Below are 22,945 nucleotides of genomic sequence, written 5' to 3'. Positions count from 1 at the left end.
AATAAGGGTAGAAAATCTCCAGGATGAGGAAATTAGACAGAAGTACATGGATATGATTAGTGAGAAGTTTCGTAGACAGTAAGCAGGCTCAGGCTATAGAAAGAGAATGGTTGGCATACAGGGATGCTGAAGTAGAAACAGCAAGGGAATGCCTAGGAACAACTGTGTGTAAAGATGGGAAAAGGCTTTCATATACAGAGAAGAACACAACAATTAATCATTTTACAACCAGGGACACACGCATAAATGCTTGATGCAAACGCACTGGAACACAATAACGTGGGTACGGAGATAAGTTGGGTGTGTTAGCTGGCGCCCCTAGCGGAGGTTCGTGACACTAAGAGCTCATGCTGAGAAGCACGTTAACCGCATAGCAATCATTCTCGCTACTTTCATGTCTGTTACTTCTAACTTATGAATAAGATATCCTGAGTCCACCCAGCTTTCACTCCCGTAAAGCAAAGTTGGCCTGAAAACAGACCGATGTAAAGATAGTTTCATCTGGGAGCTGACTTCCTTCTTACAGAATACTGTTGATCGCAACTGCGAGCTCACTGCATTAGCTTTACCACACCTTGATTCAATCTCACTTATTATATTACCATCCTGGGAGAACACACAACCTAAATACTTGAAATTATCGACCCCTTCTTACTTTGTATCACCAATATGACATTCAATTCTGACATCAATTTAGTCTTTGAAAGGCTAATTTTCATACCATACTCATTGCACCTATTTTCAAGTTCCAAGATATTAGACTGCAGGCTTTTGGCACAATCTGTCATTAAGACCAAGTCGTCAGCATAGGCCAGACTGCTTACTACATTTCCACCTAACTGAATTCCTCTTTGCCATTTTATACCTTTCAGCAGATGATCCATGTAAACTATGAACAGCAAAGGTGAAAGATTACAGCCTTGTCTAACCCCTGTAAGTACCCTGAACCAAGAACTCATTCTACCATCAATTCTCACTGCAACCCAACTGTCAACATAAATGCCTTTGATTGACTGTAATAATCTACCTTTAATTCCATAGTTCCCCAGAATGGTGAATATCTTTTCCCTCGGTACCCTGTCATATGCTTTCTCTAGATCTACAAAACATAAACACAACTGCCTATTCCTCTCGTAGCATTTTTCAATTACCTGGCGTATACTGAAAATCTGATCCTGACAGCCTCTCTGTGGTCTGAAACCACACTGGTTTTCATCCAACTTCCTCTCCCTTCCAACATACCAGTGAATACTTTGCCTTGTATACTAATTAATGAGATACCTCGATAGTTGTTGCAATCCTTCTGGTTCCCTTGCTTATAGATAGGTGCAATTACTGCTTTTGTCCAATCTGAAGGTACCTTACCAACACTCCATGCTAATCTTACTATTCTATGGAGTCATTTCACTCCTGCCTTCCCACTATACTTCACCATTTCAGGTCTAATTTCATCTATTCCTGCTGCTTTATGACAATGGAGTTTATTTAACAACTTGGTGGAATGATGAAGTGAGAGCAGCTTGTAAATGTAAAAAGAAAGCTTATCAGAAATGGCTCCAAACAAGGGCCAAGGCAGACAGGGATTTGTACGTAGATGAAAGAAACAGAGTGAAACAAATAGTTGTTGAATCCAAAAAGAAGTCATGGGAAGATTTTGGTAATAACCTGGAAAGGCTAGGTCAAGCAGCAGGGAAACCTTTCTGGACAGTAATAAAGAATCTTAGGAAGGAAGGGAAAAAGGTAATGAACAGTGTTTTGAGTAATTCAGGTGAACTCATAATACATCCCAGGGAATCACTGGAGAGGTGGAGGGAAGATTTTAAACATTTTTTCAACATAAAAGGAAATCTTCCTGGTGGTGTTGCGAACAGCCAAGCTCATGGAGAGGAGGAAAATGATGTTGGTGAAATTATGCTTGAGGAAGTGGAAGGATGGTAAATGATTGCTGGTACAAACAGGTGGGAACAATGGCAGGAGGGTACTTGGAATGAGGAGATAAAGGCTAATTTAGGAATAAATTTTAAGGATGAAGCTGTACGCATAAACTGGCTTCAGTGGTGGAGGTCATGTGAGACGAATGGAGGAGGATTGGTTACAGAGGAGAATAATGGACTCTGTTATGGAGGGTAAGAGAAGTAGAGGTAGACCAAGATGATACTTAGACTCAATTTCTAATGATTTAAAAAGAGGTATAGAACTAAATGAGGCCACAGCACTAGTTGCAATTCGAGGATTGTGGCGACGTTTTGTAAATTCACAGAGGCTTGTAGACTGAACGCTGAAAGGCGTAACAATCTATAATGATAACGTATGTATGTTTAAAAAATTTAATCTGTCAGGGTAATCTCCCTTAGCTTTTGGCAGTTTCCTGCCACAACTTTTAAGCAGCAGCACTTCGATGAATTTATGTGTCATTTCCTACACAAAGGCTTCATCAGACCTCCTAAGGGAAGAACACCTCTGCAAATCCAACTCTTTATAAACTAATCTAGCAGGATATTTGTTTTAATAAACTATTTGAAAAACTTAGCCCTGGGCAACCATCCCCTCTTAACACTAACCCGAAGAGAAAAACAAAGACATCCAGACCTTTGAAGATTGAAGGTATCGGCAAAAAAAAGGGAAAGGCCACGATTGCATGAAAATGAAAGACTCCCTAAGCCTTGCAAACCTAATACTGTCGGGGCTGGAAAGGAACAAGAGTTGACCCAGCAAGGTTGGATAGCAAAGATAAAAGTAAGGAATCTGGCACAAGTGGAAACAAAGCCAGCTAGACCATCATCACCTAGTCGAGAGTCCCTGGGTATCCCTTCCAGTCACCTCTCACAACAGGCAGGGGATACTGTGGAGTATTCTACTATTCACACCCACAGGGGAAAATAGCATCTGTGATCACAGGAATACCCCTTTCCAAAATTTATATTTAAGTGTTAATTTACAATGCCAGTTCAATATATTTTATTTTCAGAATTAAGTTTTTAAATAACTACCACAATCAAACATTTTAAAATTTATTGTTGAGGAATGTGAAAATAGGTTTGTATCTTTAAAGGTGGTAAGGAATGGTAAAGATCGACTATATTATAACAGAGAAATAAAGAGACTAAGAAGGAGGTGCAGGCTGGAAGGAAATAGAGTTAGAAATGGCTGTGGAAGTAAGGAGAAATTGAAGGAAATTAATCAGAAATTGAATCTAGCAAAGAGGTCAGCTAAGGATAACATGATGGCAAGCATAATTGGTGGTCGTACAAATTTTAGTGAAAAATGGAATATGTATAGGTAGTTTAAGTAGAAACAGGTTCCAAGAAGGGCATTCCAAGAATCATTAATGAACAAGGGGAGTGTGTATGTGAATATCTTCAAAAGGAAGAAGTATTCAGTCAGCACTATGTAAAGATTGTTGGTTACAAGGATAATGTTGAGATAGTGGAGGTGACTAATACTAAAGAAGTATTAAAATTTACCTATGACAACAATGACATTTACAGTAAGATACAAAAGAAGAAAACCAGAAAAGCAGCTGGAATTGAAAAGGTTTTGGGGGATATACTAAAGACAATGGGTTGGGATATAGTACCATATCTGAAGTACTTATTTGATTATTGTTTGCATGAAGGAACTTTACCAAATGAATGGAGAGTTGCTATAGTAGCCCCTGTATATAAAGGAAAGGGTGATAGACATAAAGCTGAAAATTACAGGCCAGTCAGTTTGACATGCATTGCATGTAAGTTTTGGGAAAGGATTCTTAATATTAGACATGTTTGCAAAATTAATAACTGGTTTGATTGAAGGCAGTTTGGGTTTAGGAAAGGTTATTCCACTGAAGCTCAACTTGTAGGCTTCCAGCAAGATAAAAGAGATATCCTGGATTCAGGAGGTCAAATGGACTGTATTGTGATTGACCTACCTAAGGCATTTGATAGGGTACCGGTAGATCATGGGAGACTACTGGCAAAAATGAGTGCAATTGGACTTGACAAAAGAGTGACTGAATGGGTGGCTATGTTTCTAGAAAACAGAACTCAGAGAATTACAGTAGGCAAAGCTTTATCTGTCCCTGTAATAATTAAGAAGGGAATTCCTCAAGGCAGTATTATTGGACCTTTACGTTTCCTTGCATATACCGTATGTATCAATGATATGTGTAAAGAAGTGGAATCAGAGATAAGGCTTTTTGCAGATGATGTTATTTTGTACAGAGTAATAAATAAGCTACAAGATTGTGAGCAACTGCAAAATGACCTCGATAATGTTGTGAGATGGACAGTAGGCAATGAATGATGATAAACAGGGTAGAACGTCAGGTTGTGAGTTTCACAAATAGGAAAAGTCCTCTCAGTTTTAATTACTGTGTTGATGGGGTGAAAGTTCCTTTTGGGGATCATTGTGAGTACCTAGATGTTAATATAAGGAAAGATCTTCATTGGAGTAATCACATAAAATATTTTACCATTGTGAGGGGTACCTCACATGCCAAGTTGACAAAGGAGAATGTTTTTACATACACATGGATGGATCATGAATTCAACAAGGGGTCTAATGAAACGTCATCTGCAGTTTACCATCGATTATCACAAACTGATTTGTCAAACTTCGCTACTATACGAATTTGTGCGGATGGTTGCGGAGGACAGAACCACAAATCTACAATGATTGCAATGTGCTCATATTTCTTGACACACACAGCTCCGCCTAATATAGAAAGTGTTGAATTGGTCTTTCCTATGACAGGCCACTCATTTCTGCCCTCTGACAGGGTATTTGCTCAAGTCGAGAGAGAGAGAGAGAGATATGGAAATGCTCTATAATCTGTAATCCAGCAATATGAAGACATATTTAGCAAACATGCTGAAGTCTTCAAGTTTGGCAGAGACTGCTCGGTGAACAATTGGAAAATGGTTTCTGAAAATATGATGAAAATGCCTGCATCTTGGCAATTTGAATTTTCTTCAGTGAAACGATTTGTTATTAGCAAAGACTCACTGGGAAATGTCACCCGAATGAGGAGAACCTCATTACAACTCAGACATCGGTTTAGGAAAATCCGTAATGAAAAAGGGAAAACGCCTGCGAGATATGCTAATGCCACCTGAATTATTGCCAAGAGTAAACTTGAATACTGCCAAAGTAAAGGACGTAAAAAGTTTGCTTGAAAAGCATTTTGGAATGGATTGGGATAGGAATGAGTTGCTTTCTTTTTATAAGAATCTGTTCACCTCAATTTCTGTAGACGAAAACAATCTTGTTGAAGAAACAGAAGTTCTTTGTGATGGATCTCAAGAGGAGGGAGTTTGGTTAACAACAAAGTGATGTTTTATTGTTCAAGTTACTTCTATTGTGAGTGCAGTGTAGCCTATAAAGGAAGAATTCTCTCCAAACACTATGGATAGGATGTAAATATGATAAATCACACTGCTGTGTTTAATTTATTTGTGAATATCATTATACTGATAGCAAAAAGGTGCATGAGTGTACTGGTGAGTTTTATTACAGCATTATATTCTCAATCCTTTCATTTTTCTTGTTTAAAAATAAGTTGTGTGAGGTAATATATTTTGATTTATTTTGGGTGCTCCAAAACTCGTCTTATCCAAAATACAAATGTAATTTATGGATGTTCTATTAATTATATTTATAATTCTTCAGTAAGACGACCCTATGACATTGGACTTGAACGCATCGTAATACATTTAAACAAGTGAGACTTATATTACAAAAATTACAGGTTTTTCGCTTTTCCTGAAAAATCACTCATGATGGATAAGACGAGTTTTGGAACGGACCGCCTCAATTATAGGTGTACAATTGGTGACTGTAATAGGCAATTTGATCTGGAACTTTTGGATTCACAAGATTCTTTTGGCAGTCAAATGAAAATATTGCCATGCTGTCCCTTTCTTCTTGGAGCATTTTGAAAAAAGCTGCAGCCCTTAGTTTGTGTACTCTAAGTTCCAAGATTAAATCATTCTTCAGTGATACGTTCGAACTTTCAAGTATAATTTTCTCCTTGAGCTCTATGCACTTTGAGCAAGCGCCAGTAACTGGTCTTCCGAATCCTATGTTGTAGCAACGCGTAAAAATTTCACGGAAGAACCACCGCTTCACCCTCACTTCTTCAGGTGATTTCTTGTTATACATTTTGTAAAGCTTAGCGATGCTTAAATTTCCGGGTAGATACTGTCTGACCGGTGACTTTCCGCGGCAATAGTGACTTTCAAAACACTGCACACTTTCAATGAAACGTTTCAGGGAGTGCCTCTTTTCAGTGTACTCTGGTTTGATCCTAGCACCTTCCCTCTTTTCTGTTGGAAGTTTCCCTGTCGTGAAGTGATTTCCGGCTATCCTCTGAACCCGATCTTTGCTGACATGCAATACATTCAAGAATGTCTTTTGGCAGAACTGAATGTGAAACTGTTCTGTATTAGCAAGTTTTATATACCTTCCACAACAAGAGCAATATTTTCGGTCATCTTAATACACTCTATTCACAGCACAAAACTGCATGAAAGACTAACACAGTTCAAGAACAACTCAAAGAGTGGAAAGACTGGCATAAAACGCGGGTATATTGTAGCGTGAGTCACGTGCTGAAATTATCCATTCCTATTGGTTGATTGTATATGGCGAGTTTTGGAACGACAAGCGCCGTGGATAAGGCGAGTTATGGAACAATAGCCTAAGTTTGGTGACAGATTTCTATGGGAAAAGGCAAGTTTTGGTGCTTAATTTTGTGTTAGAACTATCACAAACATCACCAAGAAGGCAATGCTACCTCTAACTCATTAAAAAAAAAAAAAAATGGATAAGACGAGTTTTGGAACGGACCGCCTCAAATATGATTATAAATAAAAAGGGTACAGATCTCTGCACATGGTTATGAGGGTATTTAGGGGTTGTAGTAAGGATGTAAAGGAGAGGACATATAAGTCTCTGGTCAGACCCTAACTAGAGTATATGTTGGAAGTTAGCTCAAGAGTTAAAAAAAAAAAAAAAAAATTGCCATTGAATTTAGAGGTGCATAAATGACCTATAACTGAATTTTAATCAGTTTTGTTTGTTCACACCCAAGGGTGTTCCTTGTCAGTGGTCTGTTACCTCAATAACTTTAGTGAGTTCTGCATTAAACACACCCTGATTAGCCACCCTCAGATTCAACAAAACCACACTAATATTTAGTTATAGGCCATTTGTGGTAGTCATATTTCTGAATAGCTCTGTGACTGCTCACTAGGGGTTACGTGCCATCTGATGCATAAGTCAAGTAGTGAAATAGTGGGACATCTTCAGAAGAATTTTTTGCAAATTTTGAATGTACATATGTCTAACAAGTCACTCTTACTTCAGGATTTCTGGTCTGGATATAAAGATGAAGTAATATTCGGGAAGTTAGCTAAAGAGTTTTACAGAAAAAACCAAAAACCAAAAAAAAACTCCATTGAATTCAGAGGTGCATAAATGACCTACAACGGAATTTTTTATGCAGTTTTGTTTGTTCACACCCAAGGGTGTTCGTTGTTAGTGGTCTGTTGCCTCAATAACTTCAGTGAGTTCTGCATTATACACACCCTGATTAGCCACACCACCTGACTACTTATAGCATCTTATTTGATCAATCCCACATGCAGTAAATGCCGTATGCAGGCAAAAGAGGATTTACAAGGTAGGCCTAGGTGTTCATAATCCAGTAATTACTTGCAGTATTGCCCAGTTCCCAGTCTAGAAAGCCAAGAATAACGGCCAAGAGGATTCATCGTGCTGATTCGGGCTGAGCAGCGGTCACTTGGTAGGCCAAGGCCCTTCAAGGGCTGTAGTGCCATGGGGTTTTGGGGGGTATTGCCCAGTTAATGAGAGATACATGTGTTCAGACACTAAGTAATTCTTACTACTTTTTGCAGTTGGATCGGTTTCGCCACCTCACTTCTATGGCTGGTATGCTGGATGAGAACTTCCGCCCTGTACAACCTCGAAATGGTAGACCAGTGTTTTACATCAGTTGAGAGATTGAAATGGTAGAGTTACTGGTAATTTACTAGGAATCATCAATACAACCTCTGTCAGCTTGCCATTTTCAAGAGGAGGAAGGAGATATCTTCTAGTATAGATGTTTAAGAAAATGACTGATACTAGACTAGGATATATAGTGAATTTCTTTTGCATGATCACAATCATCAGTGTAAATATGTCAATTCATGAATGCAAGAAGTGTTTTAGATGAGGCTATGTATAAAATGTGTCCATTTTAGGTAACAGAATGCTTCATCTATGTATATATACCGTACCTAATTTATTTATATGCTCTGCATTTGACCTTAACAATTGAAGAGTCTGAAGTATGAATATGAATGTAATTGGTGATACATAGTTATTTCTTTTGTCCTGTATGTGTCAAGTCACAAAGAAATGCTGTATAAGAACAGGTAACAAGTATGGGTACTTCCAGCTTCAAATTAGATCAAGTTTTATTAACACCTTTTGGTTTTAAGCAAGCAAGCTTGTAGTTTTTCCATATGAATTGGCTGGGATTCAAACTACAACTGCAGTTATGAGAAGTCAGTGACATTGTCACTAGCTATCATGGCCTTCACTATTGTTTTGTTTTATCTTGAACAATATTAACCAACAATTATCTGCCATCTCCAGAAATCAAAAAGAAGCCAACTTGAAGGTATAGAACATGGTAAAAATTCTAGAGATCGATCCTTGGTCCTTCCATACAAGAAATTTATTTCTAAAGAATTCATGACTCTATGATGTATTTCTGAACATTGTAAAGTTTATCACTCAGGATTCCCCTGAAATAGTGTTCTATACTGCCTACTACAATAAAGATGAAAATTTGAAGTTTGAAGCACCAAATTAAGATGAATTTGTAACTGTTCAGTGGTTTTTAAAATATGTACCAGTATTTATTGTAAAGTTACATTGGTAACATTTTCTTTCATGAACATTTTTAAAGCTTTGATTACAGGCATATCAAAAGTTGTTTCATGAAATAATCCATATTATTGCCCAACCTCTTCAGCTTCATCACATAGTCTAGGTACAATTTTTTTAATATAATCTTCAACAATAGAGAATTAGTTTATAGTATATTGTTGAAATCTGAATGATTTCTCAATAATTCATAAACATCATGATGGGATCTAGTAGGGTGGCCTACTGATTGTAAGGCTACTTTATAGCACTTCCTTAATATTTATAGCAGTACCCCAGTACAGTTTCATTCCATTATGCATATTACCAATATCTCAAGTCCACTCATTTCACCAGAACCAAACAAATGTACAAGAAATATGTAGAAAACAACTAGGTCATTCTATACATTTTGTTTCCTGCTATCTGTAAATTCCAAGTTTTCTGCAAGTTCTCTCAGCATCCAGAGAGTCCTTTGCCAGAGTTTTCTTGAATTTTTACAAAAAACATTCCAAATCTTATAGTGCAGATAACCTGTTTCATTGCTCTTTGGCTTATCAGATAGGGTTTTGAGACACTTGCTTTGAAATAATGTGTTACCAAACAAGAAAACAGAAAGTATGTACAGTGGTGATACCTGATCACACAAGGTGGAGACGCTTATCAAGAGCAGCCATGGACCTTAGTTGATATAATGTGGATAGTGATGAAAACACTTAAAGTATTAAAAAGGACTGAGAAAATCCTTCTATAATTTGAAGTCTCATAATCTGCCCATTAAAATCTATCCCAGTACCTTACATAAAAAAAAAGTAGAATTGAGCTCACGATGTTAAAAATTTCAAACAATTAAAGCTAACATCCATATTCCCATAGGCTGTATTAATTCATTATATATTGTACAATCAAATCAAAAAGCAAATTTGTTCATTAGTAAGCCATTTATTCAAAATAGGATGAAGCTGTATAATACCATGGTGAGAATAATGGAAGGCTGTGAAATGTCATTAGACTACTATGTAATGCTTGAGTGTTTTGTAAATGTATGTACCGACAGTAGTGGCGACTGGGAATTAGAAGTGTGGGTGGGGGGGCAAAATAATATACAGACAACAGAAAGTAGCCAGCTTGAGGGATATAGCGGGCGGAGGGGTATACACATCAAAACTGAACAAAAAAGCTACAAAATTGTAAGTTTTGGATGCTCTTTGAGCAAATTCCAACAGAGAGGTGCGGCAATAATAGTTTTTTGAGATTTTGATTCAATACTATACAATAAATGCAGATGAAGAATGTCATGATAGAGACCAATTCAGGAAAAGACTTTCCAACATAAAAGTTCTGGTTGAAGAAAAGAAAGAGCGCAGAGGGGGAAGATGGACTGAAGAGAGAAGAGCGCAACATTCTGAAAGAATGAAGGCACTGTGGAGAAAGAGGAAGGAAGAAGGGATGATTAGAAGGAAGTGAAGTGGTATTGGCGTAGTCCTAAGTTTGGCTGGTTCGCAAGAAAGAAATAAAGACTATACAATAAAATGTTCACCAAGAAACAATATTACACACGTATTACAATTAAATAGAAGTACGGCGTGATTATAAAATTAAAAAAATCATTTAGTATTTGACTATAATATACAATATTAATATTAAATATTAATATTAAATATATTAAAAACAATATTAAAGAGACTGCCAGACTGACGAATGCACGCGGCAAGCATGTGAATCATACCTCAGTGTCCACAACCTTGGCAAAAAATATACCCCTGGTACCCTTCCTCATAGCATTTGCGAAGTCTCCACTACTTGCTGTGGTGCTATACAAATCGGTTAGCCACGACGAACAACATTTTGTGCGTATTTTCAATAATAATTTTGTTAATAATGAAACATTTGCACAAATGTTTTTTTAAATAATTCATATAATTCCTAGTTTCATCCAACTAAAATGGAATAAAAATGTAATGTTTTCTCTACAAAGTGAAGGGGGTGACCCCCTTTAGTCACCGCTACTGTGTACCGGTACAATAATAATATGATTTTTTTATACAATGTTATAGATTTATCAGTGCTGTTTAGCTTTAGTAAGAATGGCTGTGTATAATGTTGTTGTCATACCTGTTTTTTATTATGTTACGAAATAAAGTTCATACTATATAAAATTAAGACCTTACTATTACCTCATAGACAACTGGACAAGGTACTGAGTGATCCACTTTTTGCATCAACCAGCATGGGAGGATTCATTTGAGATTATTGATATAGCCTCCATAAAACAAACAGCTTTTCATTTGAGCACAGTGACTCTGGAAAAGGAAAATTCTTGAATTTCTAATATTATGGTTTTTGCACTTCATAAATCTATGAAACCTTCCCTTTCCAGAGACATATAATGTGTGTATTTACAGAGCTGTGTTTAAAGTTTAGGATGCTCTGGGAAAATTTTCAATTGCTTAATCCCCCACCCCATTCATTAATGAAGGATAATGTGCCAATTCCTGTTTTGGTTCAGGAGGGATTTCTCCCTTAATCCTCCAATGGCGAGCCATGACGAGGCTGAAATAAATCCTGAGACCCACACAAGCATCCAGTACCTGAGCGAAATGAATCTTCCCTCCAAGGTAGAAATCCCTTGAACAAGCCGAGAATCAAATCCGGGACCCTTGTGTCTGAAGGTCAGCATACTAACCACTTGACTGCTGAGGCGGACCTCTTATTCGTCTAACCTATGAAGCAGCCACTAACATCAGTCTAGTTTAAAAACATTTTTTAGTAGGAATTTGAGAAGGAAGCTGCCGCGGCCTTTAAAGAATGTAATGGTCTGGCATTTGTCTGGAGATGAAATGGAAAACAATGGAAAACTATTTCAAGAATGGCCGATGTGGGATTCAAACCCAAGGCATCTCCAGAGTCCAGATTATTTGCCCAAAGCCCTACCACTAAGCTAATGCAGTCGGTTGCTAATAATAATAATAATAATAATAATAATAATAATACCGGGTGAGTTGGCCGTGTGGTTAGGGGTGCCCAGCTGTGAGCTTGCATCCGGGAGATAGTGGGTTCGAACCCCACTGTCGGCAGCCCTGAAGATGGTTTTCTGTGGTTTCCCATTTTCACATTGCTTCCTTCCTGTTCCTAGGCCTTTCCTATCCCATCGTCACCATAAGACCTATCTGTGTCGGTGCGATGTAAAGCAAATAGAAAAAAAAAAAAGGAATTTCCACCCACAAATGTTATCTTGGTTTGTGTATTAAATCCATTAATTCTATAATATTAAATACATTATACATTTGTGCATTCTAATGTTTCAACTGCAATGGAAAGTTGAATTAGCTACTAGTACATAAGTACGCCTATATTACGCTATATCCAAAATGGTGTTACAAAAAATCAGTATTACCGTATTTGATCGACTGACAATGCAGAGGCGGGACAGATTTTACTCTAAGTATTCCACCTCCATAGCATAACGGTTAGTGTTATTAGCTGCCATCCTCAGGGACCTGGGTTCGATTCCCGGTACTGCCAGAAATTTAAGAATGGCAGGAATGTGGTTAAGATGGCACATGCAGTTCACCTCCATTGCGGGTGTGCCTGAAAAGAGCTGCACCACCTCAGGATGAGGACACAAGTTTACTTTTATTTAGTCATTAATCACTGCCCCAGAGGACTGCAACAGGCTTTGGCAGCTGGCACAATTCCTATCCTTGCTGGAAGATGGGAGTTTACTTCATTCCATTCCTGACCCAGTCAAATGACTGGAATTGCCATGCAGAACGTACTAATAAAATAATAATGTAATATCCTTTACGTCCGACTAACTACATTTACGGTTTTTGGAGACGCCAAGGTGCCAGAATTTAGTCCCGCAGGAGTTCTTTTACATGCCAGTAAGTCTACCAACATGAGGCTGATGTATTTGAGCACCTTCAAATACCACCAGCCTAAGCCAGGATCAAACTTGCCAAGTTGGGGTCAGAAGGCCAGTGCCTCAACCATCTGAGCCACTCAGACTAGCAGAAGGTACTCCAGAAATATCATTCACTCACGGTTGTAACTCATAAGTAGAGATCAGATGTTAGACAATAAAAAAATTGCAAATAAGCTGGTAAAAAGGCACTAAAATGTTTTCAAAACTAGACACTATTATAGGCAATAAAGATATTAAAAAGGCCATTAAAAATATTGACCTTACTATACTTCAGAGCAAATGTTAATTTAAATCCTTTGAAAATTAAAATCTTTTTTGGAAGTTTTTACAGTTGTACTGTCAAGTTTCCAGAAAGGAATAGCAGCATAGATGAACTCCTTGCAGAGGTTTAGTGAAAATGTTTTCTGGTATGTAGGTATTGCAAACAAACAGATTGCAGTTGTTTTTGGATCTTCTGTGCTTCTCCCACAACCAGCATATTTCACTACTGATCTACAAACAGGTCAGCCATGCAAGTTGCAGATTATCGATCAGCTGTTTATATCTAGTCTTTTCTTAAATAATTCCAAAGAAGATGGAAATTTATCAAATATATCCCTGGGTAAATTATAACAATCACTAACTCCTCTTCCTATAAATTAATATTTGTCCCAAATTATCCTCTTGAATTCCAACTTTATCTTCATCTTTCCTACTTTTAAGAACACTCTTCCTTTCTCGTCTACTAAATGTCATTCCATGCCATCTCTCCATTGAAGCTCAGAACATATGGCTTAGTTGAGCAGTTAGCCTCCTTACCTCCAAATCTTCTCAGTCCAAAGTTTGCAGCATTTTTGTAACACTACTCAGAACAAATCGTGCTGCTTTTCTTTGGAGTATTTCTAATTCTTGAATCAAGTAATCTTGGTGAGGGTCCCATACACTGCAACCATATTCTAATTGTGGTCTTACCAGTGACTTATAATGCCCCTTCCTTCACATCCCTATTCATCATCATCATCATTTCCCTTTATCCAGCTGTAGCCGGGTAGGGGCAAATATGGTTCCTCTCCACTTTCTTCGGTCTTTCCACCACTCCTCCTCCAACACTGTGTCCCAGTCCAGGTTTCTTTCTATAATGCTGCGTTGGATGGTATCCTTCCATCTCAATCGTGGTCGTCCATGGCCTCTCCTTCCTTGGATTTGCATTTCCATCATCTTTTTTGGCATTCTTTCGTCGCTCATTCGCTTTATGTGCCCAAACCATCTTAGTCGGCTCCTCTCTATTCTATCATTCATTTTTCCACTCCAATTTCTTCCCGGATTTTCTCATTCCTTATTTTGTCTCTTCTACTCTTCTGTATCATACTCCTCAAGAACTTCATTTCAGCTGCCTGTATTCGACTCTCATCCTTCTTTGTCATTGTCCAAGCTTCTGCTCCGTAAGTTGTTATGGGTACGTAATACATCTTGTACATAATATCCTTTGCTTCCGTTGGCACATCTTTGCCCCATAACATGTTTCTTACACTATGATAGAAAAAACTTCCAGCTTGAATCCTTTTACTAATCTCAGCATCCAGTCGAGCATTCTCCATTAATTCACTCCCCAGGTATTTAAACGTTTCCACTATTTCCAGGGGCTTGTCTGCAACTCTAATCTGACCTTTCCCTTCTTTCTCCCCTCTAGTCATAACAAGAGTTTTACTCTTTTCTACACTTATTTTCAATCCACATTCTTTGATCTTCCCATTCACCACATTCAACTGTTCTTGAACCTTCCTGTCGTCTTCTCCCCAAATCACAATATCATCTGCAAAAGACATCATGTTCATTTCTCTTCCTCCATATGCTGCTTTTGCTGTTCTCATGATGTCATCCATTACTATTGTAAACAGGATTGGTGATAGAACACTTCCCTGTCTCAGCCCACTAGTTATTTTGAACCAACTTGTCCTGCCAACTTGTGTTTGCACGCAACTACAACATTCCTTATACAATGCCATGATCATTTTTATTAATCCCTGTCCAATTCCTTTTTGCACCAGACTGTCCCAAACTTTCGTCCTAGGGACACTGTCATATGGCTTTTCAATGTCAATGAATGTCATCACCATATCATTCCCGTACTCCCAATGCTTTCCCATTAGTTGTCTCATAATGAAAATGGGCTCTATTGTTGACCTTCCACTTCTGAAACCAAACTGATTTTCCTGTATCTGATTCTCAACCCTCAACCTTATTCTACTTTCCAGTATCCTTTCCATTATCTTAGCAACATGGGATATTAGAGTAATTCCCCTATAGTTCTTCAAAACTTTCTTATCACCTTTCTTGAAAATTGGGATGATTATTCCTTTTTGCCAATCCTCAGGGACCTCCTTATTCTCCCAGACATTCCTGAGAACCCAATATGTCCACTGCAGGCCTACAGCTCCAGCTGCCTTTATCATCTCCACTGAAATTTCATCTATTCCAGCAGTTTTTCCATTCTTCATCTTTCCTACTGCCATTTCAATTTCATTCATTGTAATTTCTTTATCCATTTCTTCATCAACTAATTGCCTTTCCTGGTCATCCATTGAATGAATGTCATCCGTTATTATGTTCAGCAGCTTCTGAAAATACTCTCTCCATCTATTTCTTATTTCTTCTGGCTTTGTTAAAATGATGCCACCTTCATCCTTCACAAATCTGGTGTTTACTTGATCTCTCTTTTTGTTTCTTAAGATACCATACAGTAATTTCTTGCTGCCCTGCTTATCATCTCTCAATTTCTGTGTGAATAAGGCCCAGCTTTTCCTCTTTTCTTCCTCCACTACTTTCTTGGCCAAATTCTTTGCCTCCACATATTTTCTTCTACTTTCTTCAGTCTTAGATGTTTTCCATGCTTTCCATGCCATTTTCTTTTCCTTCACTTTCCATACTTTAATTCTTTTCTCTCTTCTTAATTGGGGTTTTTCAATCTTTCCAACTTTCAATTTTCCTATCACGGCTCTATGATCTCCACCAAAGGCTTTTTCAGGCATGGCTGTTACATCTACAAGGTTCTTCCGGTGTTCTTTCTCTATGATTATATAATCAATCATGGTCTTTGTTCATCTGTCTCCCCAACCATACCTTGTAATCTTCTGATTGTTCTTTTTCCTAAACCAGGTGTTTCCAACAATCATTTGATTCCTCATGCAAAAATCCACAAACAACTCACCTTCTGGATTTACATTTCCATATCCAAAGGGCCCTACAACATCTTCCTTTCCTTGTCTTTCCATTCCAACTTGTGCATTTAGATCTCCCATCAATAGTACTTCCTTGTCTTCTATCTGTCTCTCCACTTCCTCTAAGAAGTCCTCTAGATGTTCATCTATGCAACCAGTTTGTGGGGCATACAACCGAAATAGATCTTTCACGCCATTTTCAAACTGGAGTCTCATCATCATCATCCTATCGCTGACGTACTTTGTATATTCCACATATTCTTCGATTTCTCTTCTAAGTATGATGGCCACTCCATTTCTTGCTTCAGGTCCTCCGCTGTAATACAGCCTGTATCCTTCTCTCAGAGGGATCTCCCCTGTACCCCTCTTCTTGGTTTCGCACAGTCCAAGTATGGCTATATCTTTTTCTATCATGAAGTCAACCAGTTCTTCTGTCTTTCCCGTCAGAGTCTGTACATTTACTGTTGCAATTTTGATGTAGTTTGGTGCTGGTTGCCCATTTTTCACAGTTCCCCCAGCACCTGAAGAGCTGCGCGTCGCTTTTGACGGGGACACCCTAACCTTTTCCGAGGCACCATATCTGCTTTGTCCATATAGGCTATTGTTACGATGGGCTCGCCACACCCAAAGGCATTTTATACCTACTGCCAGGTTCAAAATTAGGCCGCCCCTAACATGGAGACAGATGCCTTTCGTAGCCGCACCTCTGGAGTACAGACGCTACGGGTATGCCCCTTCCGCCATCTCCGCCGTACCGAAGTCCACCTTCTCCGCCGTAGATGCCGTTGAGGTCTTCACTCGTAACCCTGAGCTGGGACCCATACCAGATGTTACACACCGGGTCAGTGTGCTCTGGGACTCACATAGGCAGGGGCCCCACTCCCTGGGTAGGGCTGCCTCCAAAGAGGGTCCCTACCTGCTACCTATTACATCCCTATTACAACCCCTAAATACATTCATAACTATTTGAAGAGATCCGTTACCTTGATTTACAATCCAGTTTGTGAGATCATTCTAAAGAAATTCTTTCCTTATAATGCAGTTTCTACTGTACATGTTTTAAAATATAGCACTTTTCACAAAATTCACAGACATTTTACACACTTTGCAAAATAGGATTATGCCATCAGTTGTAAACACATCACCACCAAATTCTTTAATGAATTTATTTAGTTCACTTTTCAATTTTACTGGTTCTTTAAGCATGATGAAATAGGGGTAACTACCTTGTAAATATTAAAAATAAACTACTGAACATTGCTGCACTACTTACAGAAATATCAGCTTAATAGATGAAGAAAGTGAACAGAATGCACTAAGAGAAAAGGTTGGCATTTTACAGCTGTCCTTTTAATAATGTTAGTGGTTTTATGCCCCATCAGCTGCATTTTTAGAATGGTCTTTGGGGACACCAAAGTGGTGAATATATCCCACAGTATGTAAATCTACCAAGAGGCTGACGTATTTGAGCATCTTCAAATACCATCTGGCTAAGCTAGGATTGAACCCCCCAAGTAGAGCTTTGAAGAGCAGCGATCTACCACCTGAACTACTCAGCCCAGCAGTTGCCCTTTTTCACCACCACAGCGTCTGACTCGTTGGCTGAACGGTCAGCATACTGGCCTTCGGTTCAGAGGGTCCCGGGTTCGATTCCTGGTCGGGTCGGGGATTTTAACCTTAATTGGTTAATTCCAATGGCACGGGGGCTGGGTGTGTGTGTTGTCTTCATCATCATTTCATCCTCATCACGACGTGCAGGTCGCCTATGGGAGTCAGCTCGAAAGACCTGCACCTAGCGAGCCGAACATGTCTTCGGACACTCCCGGCACTAAAAGCCATACACCATTTCATTTACCACCACAGCATTTTCTCCTATTTGCAAAAATTCTTAAGAATACAGTTTTTAAACCCCTCCCATACTTTCTAACAATAATCAGGGAGACACAGAAGACACTGTGTAACTCAATTTACTTTAAAATAGGCAAAATTATATTTTCTGTATGACCGGGCGGGTTGGCCGTGCAGTTCGGAGCATGCAGCTGTGAGCTCACATCCGGGAGATAGTGGGTTCGAACCCCACTGTCGGCAGCCCTGAAGATGGATTTCTGGGGTTTCCCATTAAGGCCATGGCCGCTTCCTTCCCATTTCTAGGCCTTTCCTGTCCCATCGTCGCCATAAGACCTATCTGTGTCGGTGCAACGTAAAGCACAAAAAAAAAAAAAAACTTTTCTGTTTTGCAATCTTAAGACACCAAAATGAATTTACATTAAGTCATCTGTAGGGTAAAAATAAAGCATAGACATTTTGCCTGACATCTGGTCTCCACTCATAGGAACTAGTGAAATCAGTTTAACAATCTGCTCATAAGTTGCACTGACAGAGAGGTCTTATGGTGATGATCATTTTAATTGTATAGAATGTAACATAGTATGATATAAACTTCATCATCGTCTGTATTGACAAACATTCACATTTGAAGAAATTAAAATGAGGTCCACCTATTCAATACCATTTACTATGATGTCAAATCACTTATACAGTGAGACTGGTTTCGGCCCCATTATGGGTCATCTTCAGCCATGGACTAAAACTGACATTGTAGCCTATAGTGAAAATATAATCAAATTAATACTTTAAGAATATTATGTACATATTACAAATTATTTTACAAAAAAAAGTAAAAAATTTCTCAGTCTACAATACCATAACACAGTACAACAGTGAATTGCTCTCAGGCACAAAATATATCAATTACCATGTTTCCGGACACACTGATCAGGAAAATAACATTAGTTTATTCATATTACCTGACATAGTTTAGATATTTGTATTGCACCCTGTAGCGGGACTGTTACTTTCTTCACAACCTGACTTTTAACCCCGTATATCATCATACCATTGCCTGCTGTCCATCTCACATCATCGAGGTCATTTTGCAGTTGCTCACAATCTTGTAACTTCTTTATTACTCTATACAGAGTAACACCATCCACAAAAAGCCTTATCTCAGATTCCACTTCTTTACTCATATCATTTATATATATAAGAAAACATAGAGGTCCAATAATACTGCTTTGAGGAATTCCCCTCTTAATTATTACAGTGTCAGATAAAACTTTGCCTACTCTAATTCTCTGAGATCTATTTTCTAGAAATATAGCCACCCATTCAGTCACTCTTTTGTCAAGTTCAGTTGCACTCACTTTTGCCGGTAGTCTCCCATGATCTATCCTGTCAAATGCCTTAGACAGGTCAATCACGATACAATCCATTTGACCTCCTGAATCTAAGATGTCTGCTATCTGGAATCCTACAAGTTGAGCTGCCTTCTATTGAACCAGTTATTAATTTTGTGGTTTTATTACTCTAAAGGAATGTTAAAGCCCCCTTTTGCCTATTTCATTAATATGAAAGAAACATATGATTGTATGGAAACAGTTCTTAAGGCTTTGGACTATACAGAACATGGGTGGCAGATTTGTACAGATCTAAAAGTGATAGGTGTGCTAACAGGAATGCAGCCAGGATTCACAAAATTTTGTTGTTATCTCTGTGAGTGGGGCAGTCAAGATAAGCAAAATCATTATGAAATTAGAGAGTGGTCATCAAGAGAAAGTGTAATATTAGGACAATAGGTAAAGTGTTAAAAATTTGCCACTTGTCGATGTCACTAAAATCTTTTTTTCCCCTTTGCATATAAAACTGGGGTTGATGAAGAACTTTGTTAAGGCAATAGACATATCAGGAAGGGTATTTCAATATTTAAGGGGAGAATTTCAAAGGTTAATTGAGGCAAAACTAATGGAAGGTAGGTATCTTTATAGGGCCACAAATATGCGTCTGTTACATGACTCTCTATTTGAGGGGACTCTCATTCTTGTTGAAAAAAAAGCCTAGCTTCCTTTTAAATTGGTTTGTGCAAATTTGCTGGGGAACTATAGAGCAGACAATTACAGAGATATGGTTGAAGATGTGTTGAGGGCTTACAAGACACTGGGATGCAACATGTCCCTTAATATTCACTTCCTCTATTCGCACTTGAATTTCTTTCCATTGAACCCTGGTGAGGTCAGTGATGAGCACAGGTAAAGGTTCCATCAGGACTTACTAGAAATGGAAAGGCAATACTAAGGGAAATCTGTGCCCAACATACATGCTGGATATTGCTGGTAACTTATCACAAATGTTTCAGAGTCATCTTACAGCAAGTTTTCAACGGAAAAGTTTTAAGAAGGTAAGAATTTTTACTATATAGAGTCTTAATTTGCAACACAAATATAATTTTTAGAATACTTAATATATTTTTGTTGTTGTGTATTTTGGTTATGGATGATCTGGGTTGAAATTACACAAAATATAATAATAAAAAATTATAGAAAACCGCAAATGGACAGTAAAGAACAATATAGCCTATGCAGTATGTTGTGGGAAGTGCATCATGTCCTCTCAAATAACTGTTAGGTGATAGAGAAAAATGAGCTCTAGATTCAAAATCAGCATATGCAAATTAACTAAAATCATATGTTTTCATTTCTGACGGGGTCCGCCTTCATAGCGTAACGGTTAGTGTTATTAGCTGTCGTCCTCGGAGGCCCAGGTTCGATTCCTGGTACTGCCAGAAATTTAAGAATGGCAGGAGAGCTGGTATGTGGTTCAAATGGTACATGCAGCTCACCTCCAATGGGGGTGTGCCTGAAAAGAGCTGCACCACCTCAGGATGAGGACACGAGTTTACTTTATTTCTGACAGGGAATTTTTTAAAAATTTGTTGTACTGTGCAGTGAGTGAATCTTAAGTCCACTAGTTGAATTTTGTCATGTGTGACATTAGCAATGGTATTAATCTAAAATGAACAGTCCTAATAAATAAACCCTGTACATGTATTGGGTCGATGCATAAGTTTGTGCAGTTTTTATATTTTATTTTATTTTACTGTCGCTGTCACGCACTGTAACTCACAATCACAATCACTAAGTGATGTATTCACCTCCACTCTCTATGACCCTCTGCCAACGTTCAAGTAGCAATTGAATGCCTCGCCCGTAAAACTGTTTTGGTTTTGACTGGAACAAATCTGTTAGCCATTGGTCAAGAGAAGCTTTGTCAGGAAACACTTGCCCCTGAATGTGGTTAGAAAGAGAGCGGAAAAGATAGAAATCTGGGGGAGGGAGGGGGTAAGGTCAGGGTAATGTGGAAGTTGAGGAAGAGCTTCCCAGCCAAGTTCAGCAATCATACCTTTGGTCAATTGCGCTGTATGCAGATGAGCATTATTATGGAGCAATAAGATTGGTTGTTGTCTTTGTCTTTTGTTGTCAATAGCAACGGCAAGCTGTCTTAGCTGGTCACTATACACAGCAGAGGTAATTGTTACGTTTTTTGGAAGAAATTCATGGTGAAGAATGCCATCTTTGTTCCATCAAACACACAACATGATTTTCTGTGGATGGGCATTATCCTTGGCACAGGGAGTTGATTTTTTTGATGGACTGAGCCACTCTTTCCTCTTCTTCATGTTGACATACAGGCACCATTTCTTGTCACCGGTGACAATGTTCAAAAGGAATGCTTCGTGCCTATCACAAGCCAACCGGTGCCAGGCAAGCAATGATGAACAGATGTTTACTCGCTGATTTTTGTTACTGTCACTTAGCACATGTGGTACCCATATACCCAATTTCTGTACCTTACTCAATGAATGCAAATGGCATACAATAGTTGACTGATCACATTCAGAAACTTGCACCATTTCGCATGTTGTTTGACGAGGATTCTCATGAAGCAACTCATTCAAGCGATTTTCGTCAAATTCTGAAGGTCTTCCAGAACGTGGATCATCAGACAAGTCAAGCCATCCTGCTCGAAAGCGAGAAAACCATTTTTGTGCTGCTCTTTTAGCAATTGTTTCATTCCCATACACTTCACAAATTGTTCTCGCAGCTCCTGCTGCACTAAATCCTTGGTTAAACTCAGAGTAAAATGTGTCTGAAATGCTAACTTTTCTCAACTTGACATTCCGTATCCGTTTGTCTGAAATATACACAAATAATACATCCACAATCAAGAAGATCTGTATTTCACAATACACAAACTCTAAACTCAGTTAAAACAACAGAATAACAATAACAATATCGCATGAACTTATGCATAGACCCTATACAATTAAAATATTAAAATTGGACCAGAGCTGTTGCACATACCGTAACACAAGATGCTTATTTTAATTTTCAACGCCAGTGTAAGAGCTCAGCTCCAATTTTAATATTGTATGTGTACTGCAAAGTGCGCCACTTTCACCAGCTCTATACAGCTTAGCTACGGACTTCATACTGGGTGACCTTTCGGAAGAGTCGGTCTCCTCTGAGTATCGTTATTAGCTTGTTCGAGGACTTCAGAAGCTAACCTGTATGGGGTTTGCAGATGACACCATTATAATATCCAACAGCCAAGAACATGTCGTTGTACTAACTGGCATGGCCAACAAGGCTTTTAGAGAAATTGGGCTTCAGCTAAATCCCTCAAAATCAGTGGCTACAAATATTGTAAAGGGAAGGCTTTCTTACTGCCTTTTGGTAACTGAATAGAGCATTTTTACTGAATATTGAATTTTCACGACCGCATTGTAATCGAAACAGAATCACAATCAAAGAAATTCTTCAGTTACCTGCAGACTCACCAGAAAGCTCTCTATACTCTGCAAGGAAAATGAAGGGGCTTGGGCTGTGGAAGGCAGAATGGGAGGCACCACTTCAACATCTTAACATCTGTCACTTACTAGAGAAGGCTAGTAATGAGTACGTAACATCATTGCGCTATCTGGTAGAAGAGGGAACTGTGCGTTCAGAGACTTGACATAAGAAATGCATATAACACCCAACTTAGCGCGAGGAAGTTAAGAGAAATAGGA

The 22,945-nt window shown here is 38.5% G+C and overlaps 1 protein-coding gene across 1 annotated transcript in view; it reads left to right on the top strand.

Moving 5' to 3' along the window:
• The window catches only part of LOC136867245 (carbonic anhydrase 2), a 234,326-nt gene extending 223,274 nt beyond the window's left edge, over positions 1-11,052 (top strand). Inside the window, exon 8 of the mRNA XM_067144384.2 lies at positions 7,899-11,052. Within this exon, the coding sequence (XP_067000485.2) occupies positions 7,899-8,000 (102 nt within the window). The 3' untranslated portion in view covers positions 8,001-11,052. The remainder of the gene's footprint in view (positions 1-7,898) is intronic.
• Positions 11,053-22,945: the final 11,893 nt, after the last annotated feature.

The sequence above is a fragment of the Anabrus simplex genome, chromosome 3 (genome assembly GCF_040414725.1).
Source record: "Anabrus simplex isolate iqAnaSimp1 chromosome 3, ASM4041472v1, whole genome shotgun sequence".
Taxonomy (NCBI): Eukaryota; Metazoa; Arthropoda; class Insecta; order Orthoptera; family Tettigoniidae; genus Anabrus; species Anabrus simplex.
This window is presented reverse-complemented; position numbering and strand designations above follow the sequence as displayed.